The following is a 20,496-nucleotide window of genomic DNA, read 5'->3' as shown; positions in this document are numbered from 1 at the left end:
TTATGGAAATGCCACTCAATCACTTCCAATACGTATATTCTATATTGAATAGCAAGATTGTTTTCTTTTTGTAATTGTTTCTGTGGCACAACTGTCAGTGAGTTTAATATTTCTTCTCTCTGTTTCAGATCTGAACGTAAGCACAGGTGAGATATTTGTCCAAAGTGGACTCTTGCAGCTTAGGGCAGTGCCGAACATCAGAAAACACAACGAATACCACCAATGTTCATAAACTTTGAATAGTTAACTAATAATTAAACAGGAATAATTAGTGCTTGTCAGCAAGAGAGACCAAGGTGTTGCACACATGCATGATTTGAAGAAGAAAGAATTCTATTGCAAAAAATCAATCTCAGAGTACTTTCATGTTTTGCAAAAGAGGCCAGTGACGTTTAAGTCCGATAGACCAGCAGTAAAGGTAAATGGTAGAGTACAACCTGGCATGGGTTGTATCAAACTGCTGTTTTCTGTCAGAATAGAGGATATTATTTTCAGTTAAAGATGATGTGTGGTACTTATCATAACACACTACTAACGAAAACAGTTGCTGAAATATGTTTGTGTTCTGCGAGGATTATACAAATAATTTAGTCTTAATCACAAAGCATGGGAACAATGGTCCTTCCTCAGTGCATGTTTCTGTGGTTCAACAGATGCTGCTTGTGACTTTGCCACCATCAGCACCGAGATACAGGCGATTTTCAGGTCCACCTCCAGCAGCCAACTCACCACTATGTCCTGCAGGTACATGTCTCCGCTCTGTACCATGCTGTACCATGTCTGTATCTTTGTACCATGTGTGATTCATGTCTGTATCTCTGTGCCACGTCTGTATCATGTCTGTACCATGTCTGTACCATGTCTGTATCTCTCTATCATGTCTGTACCATGTCTGTATCTCTCTACCATGTCTGTACCATGTCTGTATCATCTCTGTCTGTACTCATGTCTGTATCATGTATCTCTCTACCATCATGTCTGTACCATGTGTGTATCATGTCTGTACCATGTCTGTATCTCTCTACCATGTCTATTTCAGTATCATGTCTGTACCATGTCTGTATCTCTCTACCATGTCTATTTCTGTACCACGTCTGTATGACATCTGCATCTCTCTACCATGTACAATATTGGTAGGTATCTTTACGATATTGTGCTTGTATTTCATTAAATCCAGATAGTTTACTTCAATATGACGTCTCTCTGCATCAAGATCTGAGGACACCACCATTATCAGTGTTTTGGCTTCTACATTCTCGGTAGTAGGATTATGCCTTCAGACAAGCATGTGAAGTGGATATCTCAAACTGAATGTAATTGGGAAGTTCCTATTTGTGTCGCTTTGTACTACATCCTCTCTGTCTCTGTACCACCGCACTACATTGTTTATTTCAGGTCTGTTACAGATGCTTTCCTCCACATCAAAGCCAAGGTGCAGTTGTGTTCTCCTGAAACAGTGGAGTTATTGACGTCAGTGATGGTGCAGATGAGAGCGACAGTGAGCTCTGTCTGTGCTAAGGCAACATGCAACATTGAATACTCCAGATCATGTATCAGTGAAGCCTCCACAGTTATCACCAGCATCACAGAGGACGGATACACCCATGCTGTCTGCAAGTATGTTCCTGTTCTATCCAATTTGTCATTATCAGTTCACCAGCCGTGATATTCCTGGAATTTTGCTAAAAGCGGTGTAAAACCACACGTATCCACCCACCAGCCTATTCACTCACTCCAGTAGTGAACCATTAAACCATGTCAATACATGTGCATTCAAAATGGTATGTTGATGTAGTGAACTGTTAAACCTTGAAAATACATGTGATACGAAAATGGTTACCGGTATGTTCCTGTAGTGAACTGTTAAACCATGCCAATAGATGTGCTGCCAAAATGGTATGTTCCTGTAGTAAACAGTTAAACCATGTCAATACATGTGCTGCCAAAATGGTATGTTCCGGTAGTGAACCGTTAAACCATGTCAATACATGTGCTGCCAAAATGGTATGTTCCGGTAGTGAACCGTTAAACCATGTCAATACATGTGCTGCCAAAATGGTATGTTCCTGTAGTGAACAGTTAAACCATGTCAATACATGTGCTGCCAAAATGGTATGTTCCTGTAGTGAACCGTTAAACCATGTCAATACATGTGCTGCCAAAATGGTATGTTCCTGTAGTGAACAGTTAAACCATGTCAATACATGTGCTGCCAAAATGGTATGTTCCTGTAGTGAACCGTTAAAACCATGTCAATACATGTGCTGCCAAAATGGTATGTTCCTGTAGTGAACCATTAAAGTTAAACCATGTCAATACATGTGCTGCCAAAATGGTATGTTCCTGTAGTGAACAGTTAAACCATGTCAATACATGTGCTGCCAAAATGGTATGTTCGGTAATACCATGTGCTGCCAAAATGGTATGTTCCGGTAGTAAACAGTTAAACCATGTCAATACATGTGCTGCCAAAATGGTATGTTCCGGTAGTAAACAGTTAAACCATGTCAATACATGTGCTTTGCAATACATGTGCTGCCAAAATGGTATGTTCCTGTAGTGAACCGTTAAACCATGTCAATACATGTGCTGCCAAAATGGTATGTTCCTGTAGTGGACAGTTAAACCATGTCAATACATGTGCTATGTATGTTCCTGTAGTGAACCATGTTAAACCATGTCAATACATGTGCTGCCAAAATGGTATGTTCCTGTAGTGAACAGTTAAACCATGTCAATACATGTGCTGCCAAAATGGTATGTTCCCGTTAAACCATGTAGTACATGTGCTGCCAAAATGGTATGTTCCTGTAGTGAACAGTTAAACCATGTCAATACATGTGCTGCCAAAATGGTATGTTCCTGTAGTAAACAGTTAAACCATGTCAATACATGTGCTGCCAAAATGGTATGTTCCTGTAGTGAACAGTTAAACCATGTCAATACATGTGCTGCCAAAATGGTATGTTCCTGTAGTGAACAGTTAAACCATGTCAATACATGTGCTGCCAAAATGGTATGTTCCTGTAGTAAACAGTTAAACCATGTCAATACATGTGCTGCCAAAATGGTATGTTCCTGTAGTGGACAGTTAAACCATGTCAATACATGTGCTGCCAAAATGGTATGTTCCAAAATGTAGTGAACCGTTAAACCATGTCAATACATGTGCTGCCAAAATGGTATGTTCCTGTAGTGGACAGTTAAACCATGTCAATACATGTGCTGCCAAAATGGTATGTTCCTGTAGTGGACAGTTAAACCATGTCAATACATGTGCTGCCAAAATGGTATGTTCCTGTAGTGAACAGTTAAACCATGTCAATACATGTGCTGCCAAAATGGTATGTTCCTGTAGTGGACAGTTAAACCATGTCAATACATGTGCTGCCAAAATGGTATGTTCCTGCAGTGAACAGTTAAACCACACCAACCCAGGCCTTGGTAAACATCATGGTTCTGTTGTATACATTTGAACCTTGTGAATAGTTCATTAAGGCCTTGAATCATGAGCATGAGGAGGACAGTGCAGGAATCTATGCAGCATATTTACAGCATTGTAAACTCCACCATCTTTAGCCTTAAGGCATTCAGGCTTAGTGGGTTAACCTAGTGATTAAAGCAGTCATGTGTTACGCTGGAGACCCTGGTAAAGTATTGTAAAACTAAACTCCCTCACACAGTCTTAGGTTTTAATTCATGTTTGAGGCAATAAAAAAAATATAAAATATATCTCTCTGATCTGAGTTATAAAAGGAGATATAAGACAATTGTAGGTTCCACAAACGCAGGACGTTGTTCCACTTCTTTATTCAGGCCCATTACAGTTACAACTCATATTTACAATGCAAAACCTTTCAATTACGCTGTAATACGGTTGAAAACCGTGTAGCCCTATGCCTGAACAACGCTAGCATGGTTTCTGCTTCGGCTGACCTCTCCCTCACCACTGCCCGTGGCTCGCATCGCCTCATCTCCCTGTCACATGACCCATACACTTGTTTCTAATTATAGCTTACTGCTGTCAGTGTCAAACAGATGCTATAACTGGCACTTACAACAATATCATCCTGCTTCTAAACAGTCTCAAGGGATATTATGGCAGACAGTATGTACAATATACACTGGTGAAACAGGAAGTGCAAATTAGACTCAAGGTTGTTCTATTTAGAAACATTCTACACTGAATATGTCTGTTTTTCTGCTAATGGTTCCATGTTCTTGATGAAGACAACTTACTCGTCATAAGTATTGGTCATACAAGTAACCTGCCATTTTTCTTCATTCCTGTTGCCAATTAATGCCCTTGGACTTTAGGGTGTGAAATCACTCTCAGCTAGAAGCACTCATAAAATCAACGATTGATGTTTTGTTTGCAGGAAGCTGAAGCAGTCGCTGTCCTGTGTCACCAACCACACCATTGACTGCAATGGAGACACCTACAGCAAGGTCTCGACCAGTGTCGAGGAAGTGAGGAAAGTTTATTTCCAGAACTGCTTCAGCAAATCGCCTAAACCGTCCGATCCTGTGGACTGTGACAGCCTGGCTGTGGATGAGGTAGACAGGATATTCAGCCTCCAGACTCTCCTTTCCAGCAGACTCTTCACACAGGAGGCAATGTGCAGGTAGGTCTTCCCTGGCTATGTGGGTCTCAGTGATGATTCAGCGTGTATCATGTTATCCTCTTTGATAACAGACAGACAGACAATACTTTATTACCTTAAAAGGAATTCGTTTTGGTTCACAGAGCTTGACAAAAATACAAATGAGTAACAACATAAAATATGACATAAAATATGATACAGATTGAATCTGATTATACAGTATAAATAAAATAAATGTATAAAATAAATGTGAATATGTATCATATTAGAATCACAGTATGTATCATATAAGCATCTTTGATAATTCAGCGTGTATAATGTTTGACAGTGTGATGATTCAGTGTGAATCCTGTTTGTCTCTGTGAGATTCAACATGTGTCATATTATCCTCTGAGATTCAGCATGTGTCATATTATCCTCTGAGATTCAGCATGTATCATATTATCCTGTGATGATTCAACATGTAATATATTATCCTCTGTGATCATTCAACATGTATAATTATCCTCTGTGAAGATTCAACATGCATGTATCATATACTACCCATCAAAGTTTAGACTCAAAAGCACTCACTATATGTTATGTATATGTATGGTTACATCTGAGATTCACCAACTTGGGGAACATGAAAACCTTATCAGATTATCCTGTGATGATTCAACATGTAAATGTCGTGTCATGTGAACAGATGCATTTTGGTGTATTAAGAATCCCAATTTTCACAGATTTTAATCTGTGAACTCATGATTCAACATGTAATATTAGAGTCTAAACTTTTGATGGGTGATATATTATCCCCTGAAGATTCAACATGTATCATTATCCACNTGTGATGATTCAACATGTATCATATTAGAGTCTGTGATGATTCAACATGTATCATATTATCCTCCATGATGATTCAACATGTATCATTAGAGTCTGTGATGATTCAACATGTATCATATTATCCTCTGTGATGATTCAACATGTATCATATTATCCTCTGTGATGATTCAACATGTATCATTATCCACTGTGATGATTCAACATGTATCATTAGAGTCTGTGATGATTCAACATGTATTATATTATCCTCCGTGATGATTCAATATGTATCATATTATCCTCTGTGAAGATTCAACGTGTATCATGGGTGTCTGTTTGATGATTCAGCATGATGACAGCCAACATGAAGTTGTTCAGGGCCCTCCCTACAGGCCTCACTGGGGACAGACTTCAGAAGTTCATCAACACTCGCAGCTTTCTGATGATACAGGCAGCACCCTGTATGTACAGCTGCTCATTATTGCTTGGTTAAAATTATTGCATGGAATGAAATGTTGAAATTTGATATTAACATATCTCTGAATTTATTAAAGTAAGACCTTTCAAAAACAAATCCCAATTTTGAACAAAATAATATTTCTTCACATTTCCTCTGCCAAGTGAACTTAGTTTAGAATCATGGATAAATCCAATCAAATGATCTGTTATACACCAGCTACCCAAATTGTGATGTATGAAAGACCACACTAAGTAATTGCATTTGTAGCAACAGTTGTTGTCCTTGCCAGAAACTGATCTGTGTTCTACTTTGATGTTCCAGGTTTTGCAGATGCAGCAGCAGCCAGAACAGCTATGTGCTCCTGCAACGTCACAGCTGTGCAGGCATGTGCACAGGATGCTCAGCTGCTCCTGGATAACAGCACATCATCCTGCAGGTAGGTCGCTGTGACCTTCTTACACATCATCCTGCAAGTAGGTCGCTGTGACCTTTTCACACATAATCCTGCAGGTAGGTCGCTGTGACCTTCTCACACATCATCCTGCAAGTAGGTCGCTGTGACCTTCTCACACTTCATCCTGCAGGTAGGTCACTGTGATCTTCTCACACAACATCCTGCAGGTAGGTTGCTGTGACCTCACACGTCATCTTGCAAGTAGGTCACTGTGACCTTCTCACACATAATCCTGCAGGTAGGTCGTTGTGACCTTCTCACACATCATCCTGCAGGTAGGTCACTGTGATCTTCTCACACATCATCCTGCAGGTAGGTCGCTGTGACCTTCTTGCACATCATCCTGCAGGTAGGTCGCTGTGACCTCGCACAGCTCCCTGATACCCATGGACATTCCAGTGGGAATAGAGGATTTCTTGTGATATCAGTACTTGTTGATAAGAATTGAAAACTTGGGCTGGCTGAGGGGCTTTAAGACCCATGGAGTGTTGGTATTAACTTGTGTCAGTAGACCTGAGGGTAAGATTCTATACGTCATCTGAAACCATTCTGCCTTCTTTATGTGATAGCAACCACACATGTATCTTGAGTGTGAGAAGTGTACCAGTCAGCTTCAATGGGGATTAGTGATGTCATCTTGTGTGTAATACCTGTGATGTCACAATGATTTGTAAAGCATTGTGATGCTATATTTAGTGTGGAATAGTGTTGGAAAAATGTTGGGATTGCTTGAATTAATGTCTTTGCATTGTGAAGTCTACATTCACCTGTATAATCTCCTGAATCAAAATTGTCCTTGAAATGTGTTTTTGAACACTGTAATTCCTGGTGTTGGATAATACAGTCACTCTAGATTTTAGCTAATATTTAAAACCTCCCTGTAACTATAACACTTATTTGCCATTGGATCAGATTTCAGAGGTATTTGATAGATGCTTGACATTGCATTTGTCTGTTAAATGTTGCAGTGAGATACAGACAGCTGTTACCTGTCTGCGCATGAATTCCAACTGTACTGGAGGTGATGAAACTACTGTTGAGGCGGCACTGTCAAGTTTGACAGACAAGCTGAACATGAGCAGCTGCTACAACCTGGACCCTGGCAGCATCTGCCCCAGTCCGCCACCATGTCCTTCTGACCTCTCCAGCGTCTGCACAGATCCAGTGTGCTCGTAAGTCATTGATGCCATGATTGTCTCCCCTTTGTATTGATAGCTCCCTCTATACCCCAGATGATGCAGTTTTGACCCCAGTTGCACAAAGGAGTCCTAAGTCAGCATGAGAATGGGGGCAGTGCAGGAAAATATGCATCATATTTACAGCATTGTAAACTGCAACAGTCTTTTCTTCATTGGTATTTGGGGATGTGGAATAGCCTAGTGGTTAAAGAGTTGGCTCGTCAATCCGAAGGCTTTGGTTCAAATCCCCAAATGAGTACAATGTTTGGAGAACATTTCTGGTGTCCCCCCTCAGCATTAAACCCAACTCACTCATTCACTCACTCTTTAAGAGTTACAATATTTATTTCACTAAGATAATTTTGTGCAGCTGGATCCTGACCAGGATCGGGTGGTCAGGCTCACTGACTTGGATGACATATGTCCTCGTATCCCAATTTTGTATTCATCATTCATAAAGAATTTGGTTTCTCATTTTAGGGAAGAGTTCTTGCGTTGTGTGGAATCTCAGCCTGGTTGTGGACCCTACCAAGAAGTGTTCCAACTCATTGAAACCCGGTCTAGTGTGCAGTGTTCGATAATGTGACAACCACTCTAGCCGCCTACAACTACAAACATGCAGCTCTGGAGACTTGTATGGCTATCGGACTACGGCTCAGAACAACAAACATGGATGACGTTTGCAGTGACATCACCATGTTTAAGTCCTGTCTGGATGACAATGACTTTGACCCTTCATTCAATTTCTTTGTTGACTCAATGAAGGAGACAAGTCGGTCATTCATCGAAAATGTGTGCTCAGAAGATAATAGACTAAGTAAGTTGGAGGCCAGGCCCCGATTTCTCGAAACAAACTTAACTTTTTACTCAAATTTCAAACTGAGTTTGACAAATTGAAACAGCTGAATTTTAACTCAACTGCATTTTTAAAATATAAAAGCGCAAACAACTTAAGTAATCTATCCACCAAACTCAAACTGTCTACTATGTTTGAGTTTAATACCGATTTCAGTTCATTTGGGTAATGCATTTTCCTGCGTTTTCTCAAATTTGAGTACAAACTCGAACTTAAGTCAAACTCAGACTTCAGTTTGTTTCGAGAAATCGGGGCCAGTTCCCATGTGTCCATCATAGGTGGTAAGGTTTTCAGACGTGACAACAACTGTGATACTTACATCTTTCTCTGGGCTGTGGGGTAGCCCAGTGGTTATAGCCTTCGCTCGTCTTGTTGAAGACCCAGGTTCAATTCCCTACATGGGTACAATGTGTGAAGCCCATTGATATTGCTGGAATATTGCTAAAAGCGGCGTCAATCTACACTTGCTCACTATATCTTTCTCATAAAAGCTCTCAAAACCAGTGTCATTAAAATCAGATCTTAGTGCGCCTCGTCGCTGCACAGATCTGAGGACAGTTACAGATCACGTCAGAATGTCCTTCCTCTGACCCATCAGAGACCTACTAGCAGATAGGGAAAGTGAATGTGTTTTCCAGTCATGCAACCTTGAAAAAGTAAACTAGAGGCATTCCAGACATCGGTCGTGACATTAAAACTGACTCTCGGAATGGTCTCTCATTTCTATGACAAAACCATTTGAAACAGAAAACACCTTCCCTGGCCTAAACTGCTGTACAATCTCAACCATCAATTGGCATTCCAGAATTTTGTCCAGTTTCCATATTTTGGGAGAGAAAACTGTGAGGGCATTTTTCAAAGCATGGAAGTGATTGGTGTCAAGCACCTCTAGTGCCCTAAGGCTTAAGTAATATGCTTTCTGATTGGCTGATGTCAAATGACCTTCAGATGTGACCGGTATGGGGATGTCCTCAGACTCAGCTACGGCAATACTGAGGACAAAGATCTGTTTATACCCTGACCTAGAATGGCCAGGGCTGCTTTGTTATACCGAGGAATACAGTCGGTTCATCTTAAGACATTTTCTGTTAACCAATAACTTGAAAATACCTTGGATTTTTTTCAAATTTAGAGACCACCTTCTTTGTCTAAAGGGAAGCTTAAGTGCAAAGTTTGATTCCGGTTTTCTACTCATATAGTTGTGTCAGTTTACATATTTTGAACTTAAATAAATCTCGAGGGAATTGTTAAACCAACAGATTGGATACATTTGAATGGATGTTTTTTAAAGTAGGTATACTCTCCATATCTATAGGAGAGGTGCGGTGCCAAGTTTTATTTTGATATTTTTTCTTCATCAAGAAATGAATCACAAACTACATCTCTGCTTGATACAGATCTTTTGTATAGAATAAAATTGTAATTGTTGTTCAGCTGAAGTTGGGCATTACAGTCAGGGTATTAGTGAGACTTGCTCACACTTTTTGTCTTGCTTTGATATGATTCTGAGGTTCAGCTTACTCTGAAAATAGGTTCACTCAAAGTACTAAACAACTTCTGAAAACAATCTCTGAATATTGATAAATTATATTTCCTCACTAAATACAGTTGTTGCTTTCTCACTGGCTAGTCTATATATAGTGAATGCTGGCTAGGTGCTATCACTCATTTTGAAAGCGTAGAAACTTACAACACAAGGTAATGCAACCATCCCTTTATTGTCGGTGCTAACACTCATTCACTCACTCACTCACTCACTCATCATCCACCCACTCCATGTGAACGTCCACGTCCAGTCTCCCATCCACCCACTCGACGTGAACGTCTATGTCTAGTCTCTCATCCACCCACTCCACGTCAACGTCCACATCCAGTCTCTCATCCACCCACTCCACGTCACATCCACATCCAGTCTCTCATCCCCCACTTCATGTGAACATCCACATCCAGTCTCATCCACCCACTCCCCGTGAACGTCCATGTCCAATCTCTCATCCACCCACCCCAGGTAAACGTCCATGTCCAATCTCTCATCCACCCACTCCCCGTGAACGTCCATGTCCAATCTCTCATCCATCCACCCACTCCACGTAAATGTCTATGACCAGTCTCTCATCCACCCTCTCCACGTGAACATCCATGTCCAATCTCTCATCCATCCACCCCACGTAAACGTCTATGACCAGTCTCTCATCCACCCTCTCCACGTGAACGTCCATGACCAGTCTCTCATCCACCCACCCCACGTAAACGTCTATGACCAGTCTCTCATCCACCCACTCCACGTCAACGTCCATGTACAATCTCTCATCCACCCACTCCACGTAAACGTCCATGTCCAGTCTCTCATCCACCCACCCCACGTAAACGTCTATGACCAGTCTCTCATCCACCCACTCCATGTGAACGTCCATGTCCAATCTCTCATCCACCCACTCCAAGTCAATGTCCACATCCAGTCTCTCATCCACCCACTCCAGGTCAATGTCCACATCCAGTCTCTCATCCATCCACTCCACGTGAACGTCTATGACAGTCTCTCATCCACCTACCCCACATAAACGTCCATGTCAAATCTCTCGTGGTCCATGTATAGTCTCTCATCCACCCACTCCACATCAATGTCCATGTATAGTCTCTCATCCATCCACTCCACGTCAACGTCCACATCCAGTCTCTTATCCACCCACTTCATGTGAACATCCACATCCAGTCTCTCATCCACCCACTCCCCATGAACGTCCATGTCCAATCTCTCATCCACCCACTCCACGTAAACGTCCATGACCAGTCTCTCATCCACCCACCCCACGTAAACGTCCATGACCAGTCTCTCATCCACCCACTCCACTTGAACGTCCATGACCAGTCTCTCATCCACCCACCCGACGTAAACGTCCATGTCAAATCTCTCATCGTCCATGTATAGTCCATCATCCACCCACTCCACGTCAACGTCCACATCCAGTCTCCTTTCCACCCACTTCATGTGAACATCCACATCCAGTCTCTCATCCACCCACTCCCCATGAACGTCCATGTCCAATCTCTCATCCACCCACTCCACGTAAACGTCCACGTCAACGTCCACATCCAATCTCTCATCCACCCACTCCATGTGAACGCTCTATGACGTCTCATCCATCCAACGTCAACGTCCATCCACATCCTCATCCACCCACTCCACGTCAACGTCCATGTCCAGTCTCTCATCCAGCCACTCCACGTCAACGTCCACATCCAATCTCTCATCCACCCACTCCACGTCAACATCTATGACAATCTCTCATCCACCCACCCCACGTAAATGTCCATGTCCAATCTCTCATCCACCAACTCCACGTGAACGTCCATGCCCAGTCTCTCATCCACCCACCCCACGTAAACATCCATGTCCAATCTCTCATCCACCCACTCCACATGAACGTCTATGACAGTCTCTCATCCACCCACCCCACGTAAATGTCCATGTCCAATCTCTCATCCACCCACTCCACGTCAACGTCCATGTCCAATCTCTCATCCTCCCACTCCACGTCAACGTCCACATCCAATCTCTCATCCACCCACTCCACGTGAACGTCTATGACAATCTCTCATCCACCCACCCCACGTAAATGTCCATGTCCAATCTCTCATCCACCCACTCCACGTGAACGTCCATGTCCAGTCTCTCATCCACCCACCCCACGTGAACGTCCATGTCCAATCTCTCATCCACCCACTCCATGTGAACGTCCATGTCCAATCTTTCATCCACCCACTCCATGTGAAAGTCCATGTCCAATCTCTCATCCACCCACTCCACATGAACGTCTATGACCAGTCTCTCATCCACCCACTCAATGTGAAAGTCCATGACCAGTCTCTCATCCACCCTCTCCACGTGAACATCCATGACCAATCTCTCATCCACCCACTCCATGTGAAAGTCCATGTCCAATCTCTCATCCACCCTCTCCATGTGAATGTCCATGCCCAGTCTCTCATCCACCCTCTCCACGTGAACGTCAATGTCCAGTCTCTCATCCACCCACCCCACATAAATGTCTATGGCCAGTCTCTCATCCATCCCCTCCACGTGAATGTCCATGTCCAATCTCTCATCCACCCACTCCACGTGAACGTCCATGACCAGTCTCTCATCCACCCACTCCACGTGAATGTCCATGGCCAGTCTCTCATCCATCCCTCCACGTGAATGTCCATGTCCAATCTCTCATCCACCCACTCCACGCGGAACGTCCATGACCAGTCTCTCATCCACTCCACTCCAAAGTCCATGACCAGTCTCTCATCCACCCCACATAAATGTCTATGACCAGTCTCTCATCCACCCTCAAGTCCATGACCAGTCTCTCATCCACCCACTCCACGTGAATGTCCATGACCAGTCTCTCATCCACCCTCTCCACGTGAACGTCCATGACCAGTCTCTCATCCACCCACTCCACGTGAACGTCCATGACCAGTCTCTCATCCACCCTCTCCACGTGAACGTCCATGACCAGTCTCTCATCCACCCTCTCCACGTGAACGTCCATGACCAGTCTCTCATCCACCCTCTCCACGCGTCCACGGAACGTCCATGACCAGTCTCTCATCCACCCTCTCCACGTGAACGTCCATGACCAGTCTCTCATCCACCTACTCCACGTGAACGTCCATGACCAGTCTCTCATCCACCCACTCCACGTGAACGTCCATGACCAGTCTCTCATCCACCCACTCCACGTGAACGTCCATGACCAGTCTCTCATCAACCCACTCCATGTGAATGTGCACATCCAGCTTCCCATCCACCTACTCTACATGGACATCCAAGTCACCCACACAATATGAACCAAATGACCACTAATGGACCACTCACTCTTTCATCATCAGCTCCCCCATACATAAACCATTCACCCATCTGATTCCCCAATTATCATCAACACCCACCCACCCTGCCATTCACCAAAATAATCCCCCACCCACTGACCCAGTCATCATTAACCCACCCTCTCAACCATTCACCCACTCATTCACCCATTCACCCACCCATTCACCCACCGACTCAACCATTCACTTACCCACTCAACCATTCACTTACCCACTCAACCATTCACTTACCCACTCAACCATTCACCAACCCACTCAACCATTCAACCCACTCACCCTTTCACCCACTTACAGACCGATTCACCCACCCACCCACTCACAGACATTCATTTATCCCACCCATTCCCCACCCACTCATCCTTTCACCCACTTCCCGCACCCATTCACCCACCCACCCACCCACTCAACCATTCACTTATCCACTCAAACATTCATCCACCGAATCAACCATTCACTTACCAACTCAACCATTCACCCCCCACTCACACACCCATTCAGTTACCCACTCAACCATTCACCTATAAACACGGCTATACACTCACCAACTTTCTCATACAACCACTTCCCCAACATCTACTTTGTTCAAGCACCTGTTCACTGACAACTAATTCCTCTGCCTCGTCGTATTGTTTCAGATGAAACTGACTGTGTTCAAGGAGTAAATTATACGACTTGCTTCACTAGCATGTTTGCCGGAATTCTTGATGAAGATTGGCCAACCAGTCGTGGAATCAGTACATGTTCGTAAGTATTGTGTAACTAAACTGAAGTCGTGTCGGTGACTGGAGGCTGAATCCATCCACACGTTGCTAATCACTGAATCAGAACCTACTGAGATTCCAGGTTAGATCAGGTACCTAGGAACCCTGTATAATGTAAGTGATTGAGGTTGGACTAGACAATCCAGTGATGATAGTATGAGCCAAAATAAGTTGCATACACCTATACTGATATACCATCAAGTCACAGAGTCCAGTTCATTTAGTTGCTTAAGACCAGCACAGCTTCATGCATGTATTTAGAGATTATTGTACGAACATGGGTGTCATGATGATTTTATGAAATTTATCAACATTCTTGTAATACAAGACAAATATTATGGATAACAACTTCTTTATTTGTTTATCAAGACGTTTCTGGGCTAGTTCAAACACAAACACATCCTTGTCCTCGTTGTAAAAACATGCCCAGTCAGTGCATTCTTCTCTTTATCTCATTTATTGTTCGTACATACAATTTGTGTTTGTATGTACTTAATTACATCTCTGCCTTCTGCATGTCAATATATAAATATGTACTGTACTGTTCACTTATCCACCTGAAGAAAGGGCAAGAACTAGCCCAGACACTTTGTGGTAAACGAATATAGAAGTTGTTATCCATAATGTTTGTCTTGTATTACTACACCAACTTCTAAATGCTTTTGAAGATTTTCAAAATTCTAATGTGGGTTTTAATCCTGATTTGTCAGCACCTTGCATCTGCTGTTGTTTGCATCTGTTGTGTGTCGTCAAATCAGTTGATGTCTTAGACCTGCATCACATCAGCAGGGATTTACCGGACATGAATTCCCGCGTCCTATGCTCATAAAACTTGACAATGGACACAATGAAATTTATTAACACGTTCACAAGGATCCGAAAAAGTCCAAATCCTCTTTGTAAAGATTCCAATCAATAATAAGTTATCACCAAGTTTGCTACGAGCTGAGTTATGGTATTATTTGTAATTTATTTATGTGATGATCATGATACACAAAACAATAACAGTAACTGAATTAAATCAATATAGCAACATAGTAATAGTATTAATAATAACATTTACGTGTGTGGAACCCCCATTTTGTAGTCGAGGACCCCTGAAAATTAAGAGAATGAGTCCCAGGGACCCTCAAATACAGGAATCAAGGTAAATCCCTGCATCAGACTTTCCTCCCAATCAAACACAGCCACTGTGATATGACTGGAATATTGGTCAGAATAGTGATAAATCCATCTCTCCCACACAATCAAACACAGCCACTGTGATATGACTGGAATATTGTTCAGAATAAAGCAGTGATAAATCCATCTCTCCCACACAATCAAACACAGCCACTGTGATATGACTGGAATATTGTTCAGAATAAAATAGTGATAAATCCATCTCTCCCACACAATCAAACACAGCCACTGTGATATGACTGGAATATTGTTCAGAATAAAGCAGTGATAAATCCATCTCTCCCACACAATCAAACACAGCCACTGTGATATGACTGGAATATTGTTCAGAATAAAATAGTGATAAATCCATCTCTCCCACACAATCAAACACAGCCACTGTGATATGACTGGAATATTGTTCAGAATAAAATAGTGATAAATCCATCTCTCCCACACAATCAAACACAGCCACTGTGATATAACTGGATTATTGTTCAGAACAGTGATAACTCTCACTCTCTCTCTTTTCTCTCTCTCTCCTCTCTCTCTCTCTCTCTCTCTCTCCTCTCTCTCGCTGACGTTTAATGTGATGATGACCTGTTTCTTGTTTTTGTTGATCCAGGGAAAGCAGGCGTAACTCTCTCAGTTCTACATGTCTTGAGGATGTTGCCTGTGGTGATAATGAAGAAAGCAGCAGGAAATTCAGCTCAGCCAAGTCATCCATTCTTCAGTCTTACAGAAATTTGTGCAGCTTAGCCACACCTGAAGAAGTCATCAAGGGCTGCAATGTCGCCATGGCAACAGAGTGCGTCAACAATCTGGCCACCAGGGTTTTTGGCGGAGATGGTCGCCTTTGTGGGTATGTACAAGATGTTCAAGGTATGTCACAGTTACCTGTACAGAACAGAACCTTCAGCTGTGCAAGACTTTGATGGTAATGGGTTCGAATCACCGATTTGTGAAAATATTGACCCTTTCTGTTAGCTAAGTCAGAGTTAACTAAACTTACTTTAAACGGTGTAAACATCTGATTTCCAGGTGTATCTTGGCATGATTGAAGACCCTGGTAATTTGGGTATACAACTGGTCGCCTTAGTCCTCTTATGTATGATATGTTTTTGACTCTCATGTCTTAGATTAGACATAGAGAATCTCAACCAAGTGTCTTTTGATATCAAATATATCAACATGAGTTGATTAAAGTTACAAATATCTGAGGCTTGCCAAAGATATTTTTACTTTAATCAACGAGTGTTCATATATTTGATATCAGAAGACACAACGGTGAGATTATATTTATCATCCAAAATCATTCTTCATCACTTATTAGTGAAAGAATGAATTTTTCTGAACACAAAACTGCCATTAGGCTTCTCGAGCAGTGATCCCAGTGAGGTCATAGCCTTGTGGCGTCATCAACTTTGCAATGTCATAGCACTGTCAGCTGTGTTCTTAGTGATTTCAAAGCATTGTGACGTCATTAAGTGACTATGTAATAGCATTATGACAATTCAATTGTTGCAATATCTACAATGATCCCACACAAGCGATATCTACTGTGGGAGTCATTTTGGGATGATAAATTTGTTTTCACCATCTGGTCATCTACGTCAGATGAGTGGGTTATTTTGAGTGCACATGGTGATTGTAAAGTACACAACCGGTAGTGACATCATCATAAAGACCTGGGGCTCCTTTCATGAAGCAACCTTTACTAAGGTTAACCTTAACTCCCATTCTTTAACATTGCACTAAGGTTACCTTAGTGACTTAAGATCACCTTAGTGCTTTGTGAAAGGAGGCCCTGGTCTCTGCTCCACATACTGATCTTATTGCTAAGATGATGTAACTCCACAACTCTCACATACACTTACTAAGTACTACATATGTTTTGTGGAAGGAGATCGTGTAAACATTGTTGGTCCACTCGCTGCATAGCAACCTTAGTTCCACGTAGTCATCATAAGCAACGACTATCGTAAATCAATGTTGAAATACGGCGGTTACGATCACCCTAACACTACAACTATCGTAAATCAATGTTGAAATATGGCAGTTACAATCACCCTAACACTACAACTATCATAAATCAGTGTTGAAATTATGGGTTAAGATCACCCTAACACTACAACTATCATAAATCAATGTTGAAATAGGGCGGTTACAATCACCCTAACACTACAACTATCATAAATCAGTGTTGAAATTATGGGTGACGATCACACTAACACTACAACTATCGTAAATCAATGTTGAAATAGGGCGGTTACGATCACCCTAACACTACAGCTTTCATAAATCAATGTTTAAATAGGGCGGTTACGATCACCCTAACACTACAACTATCATAAATCAATGTTTAAATAGGGCGGTTACGATCACCCTAACACTACAACTATCATAAATCAATGTTGAAATAGGGCGGTTACGATCACCCTAACACTACAACTTTCATAAATCAATGTTGAAATATGGCGGTTACAATCACCCTAACACTACAACTATCATAAATCAGTGTTGAAATTATGGGTTACGATCACCCTAACACTACAACTATCGTAAATCAATGTTGAAATATGGCGGTTACAATCACCCTAACACTACAACTATCATAAATCAGTGTTGAAATATGCGGTTACAATCACCCTAACACTACAGCTTTCATAAATCAATGTTGAAATCGATCACCCTAACACTACAACTATCATAAATCAATGTTGAAATAGGGGGTTACGATCACCCTAACACTACAACTATCATAAATCAATGTTGAAATAGGGCGGTTACAATCACCCTAACACTACAACTATCATAAATCAATGTTGAAATGTTGAAATAGGGGTTACGATCACCCTAACACTACAACTATCATAAATCAATGTTGAAATAGGTAGGTTACAATCACCCTAACACTACAGCTTTCATAAATCAATGTTTAAATAGGTGATTACGATCACCCTAACACTACAACTATCATAAATCAATGTTGAAATAGGGCGGTTACGATCACCCTAACACTACAACTTTCATAAATCAATGTTGAAATATGGCGGTTACAATCACCCTAACACTACAACTATCATAAATCAGTGTTGAAATTATGGGTTACGATCACCCTAACACTACAACTATCGTAAATCAATGTTGAAATAGGGCGGTTCACGATCACCCTAACACTACAACTTTCATAAATCAATGTTTAAATAGGGCGGTTACGATCACCCTAACACTACAACTATCATAAATCAGTGTTGAAATATGGGAGTTACAGTCTCCATAATGCTACGATTATAGTAAATCAGTGTTGCAATATGGGGTTACAATCACCTTAACATTATGACTATCGTAAATGAATGTTGAATTATGGCGGCTACAGTTTCCATAATGCTTCGACTATCGTAAAACCAGTGATGAAATATGGGTGTTGCGATCACCTTAACACTACAACTATCGGAAATCAATGTTGAAATATGGAGATTACAATTTTCTCAATGCTATGACTGTCATAAATCTGTGTTTAAGGATAGTGTTACAAGTTTCTCAACTCTATGACTATCGAAAATTTGTGTTGAAGTATGGAGCTTGCAATCACCTTAGCGCTACAATTATTGTACATCGATGTTGAAATCCGGCGTTTGTGATCACCTTAATGCTACAGCCATCATTTTAGCCACTTATTTTCAGAAATACTTCTTCTATTAGTGTGTCGAGACCAGTGTAGTTATGTAACCTGTCTGTCCACAGAGCGGTGAGTTCAGCCAAGGACTGCATCCGTGTACAAACCAGCCAGTGTCCTGAGGTTATCAAGAGGAGGCTCCACACAGTGGTGACAGTTCTACAGAAGCTGACTGCTAAGGACTGTTGTGTGAAGGCTCAGTCGAAGAGCTGTGACCCCGCCGGCGCTGTCATGTGCGTCCTGGATATCCATCACCTGGCCAAGATGCCCGCCCCAGACTGGGAAGGAATCTGCAAGTAAGTACCTGCAATGGACTGCTAGAGCGTATTGGTTCCAACATGGATATAGCTTCCTTGAAACGTAAGCGTTGAGGGCACACAATTTATTTTAAGGAGGAATGTTTTTGAAAAGAAGGGACTTGAAAGCAGGTAATTATTTGTGAAACAATCTGCATGTGTTATACTAAAAATATGCAGAATATGTCATTAAATTGTTTGTTTTTGTTTAGTACTTGTCGCACAATGAATCAGTTCCATGTCTTACTACATACTGGCCATTTATATGTGCTTCATACACTGGAGGGGTTAGGGATGCACCTTTGTGGTGAAATATGTTAATGTTTGCATTCCAGAAAAGCTTGCAATATTCAGGTAATATTTGTAATGGATGATATATACTACCCATCAAATGTTTAGACTCACTTAAAGCATTCACTATATGTTATGTATATATATGTGGTTACATCGAAGATGAATTTCTCCCGTAACTTGGGGAACCAACTGCAAACCTTATGCAGGTGAATTGCATGAGGATCATGCATCAAATTGCTGAAAAGCATGTGCAAATATTGTGCATGTGAACAGCTGCGTTTTGGTGTAAAGTTTTGTTAAGAATTCGCCAATTTTCACTGAGTTTCATCATTTATTGAACTCATGACAATAATCTTTTCAACGTTATGAATTTGTTTTACAATACATCAGTTCATGTGTAAACAGTACCATTAAACAGTATGGAATATTTTTGCAAAATCTAGTTTAGAACAGTTGACTGAAGAAAGTGGCTACATTTACACTAGTGAGTCTAAACTATTGATGGGTAGTATATATGTTTGTCACATTTTGTTAACAGTGACATTATACAATAAAGTGGTTATCACACTAATTTGAAATGTCCTATATTAGAATAGACCCGTGACGATCCGGTTTAGAATTGGTCTTCAGCAACCCATGCTTGTCTTGAGAGGCGACTAACGAGATTGGGTGGTCAGACTCGGTTGACACATGTCATCGTATCCCAGTTGCATAGATCGATGCTCATGCTGTTGATCACTGGATTGTCTGGTCCTGACTCGATTATTTACAGACCGACGCCATAAAGCTGGAATATTGCAGAGTGCAGCGTAAAACTAAACTCACTCACTCACTATTAGGAATATATGCTATGTGTTTGGCTGTATTTACTAGATGCTAAATATTGCATCACTCTCTCACTCACTGACTTACACGCTGTTGTGCTTGTCAGGAAAGTTAACTCGTCGATGGAGTGCATGAGGAGCTTCACGGAAACCTGTGAGGAGTGCGAGAAGGACACAGTTCATTACATTGTGGAGCGACTCAACCGGGACATCGTGGACACCTGCAGACGGCCCCCAGAGG

The 20,496-nt window shown here is 41.7% G+C and overlaps 1 protein-coding gene across 1 annotated transcript; it reads right to left on the bottom strand.

Moving 5' to 3' along the window:
* Positions 1 to 10,907: 10,907 nt before the first annotated feature.
* On the bottom strand, positions 10,908 to 11,477 carry LOC124286837. Its single transcript, XM_046723279.1, has one exon. The coding sequence runs from the start codon at positions 11,475 to 11,477 to the stop codon at positions 10,908 to 10,910; it is 570 nt and encodes a 189-aa protein (XP_046579235.1).
* Between the last annotated feature and the right edge of the window lie 9,019 nt (positions 11,478 to 20,496).

This window comes from Haliotis rubra, unplaced genomic scaffold, assembly GCF_003918875.1.
Source record: "Haliotis rubra isolate DU_JTF1 unplaced genomic scaffold, ASM391887v1 Scf393, whole genome shotgun sequence".
Lineage (NCBI taxonomy): Eukaryota > Metazoa > Mollusca > Gastropoda > Lepetellida > Haliotidae > Haliotis > Haliotis rubra.
The sequence above is the reverse complement of the archived record's forward strand: the minus strand, read 5'-3'. Positions and strand labels throughout refer to the sequence as shown.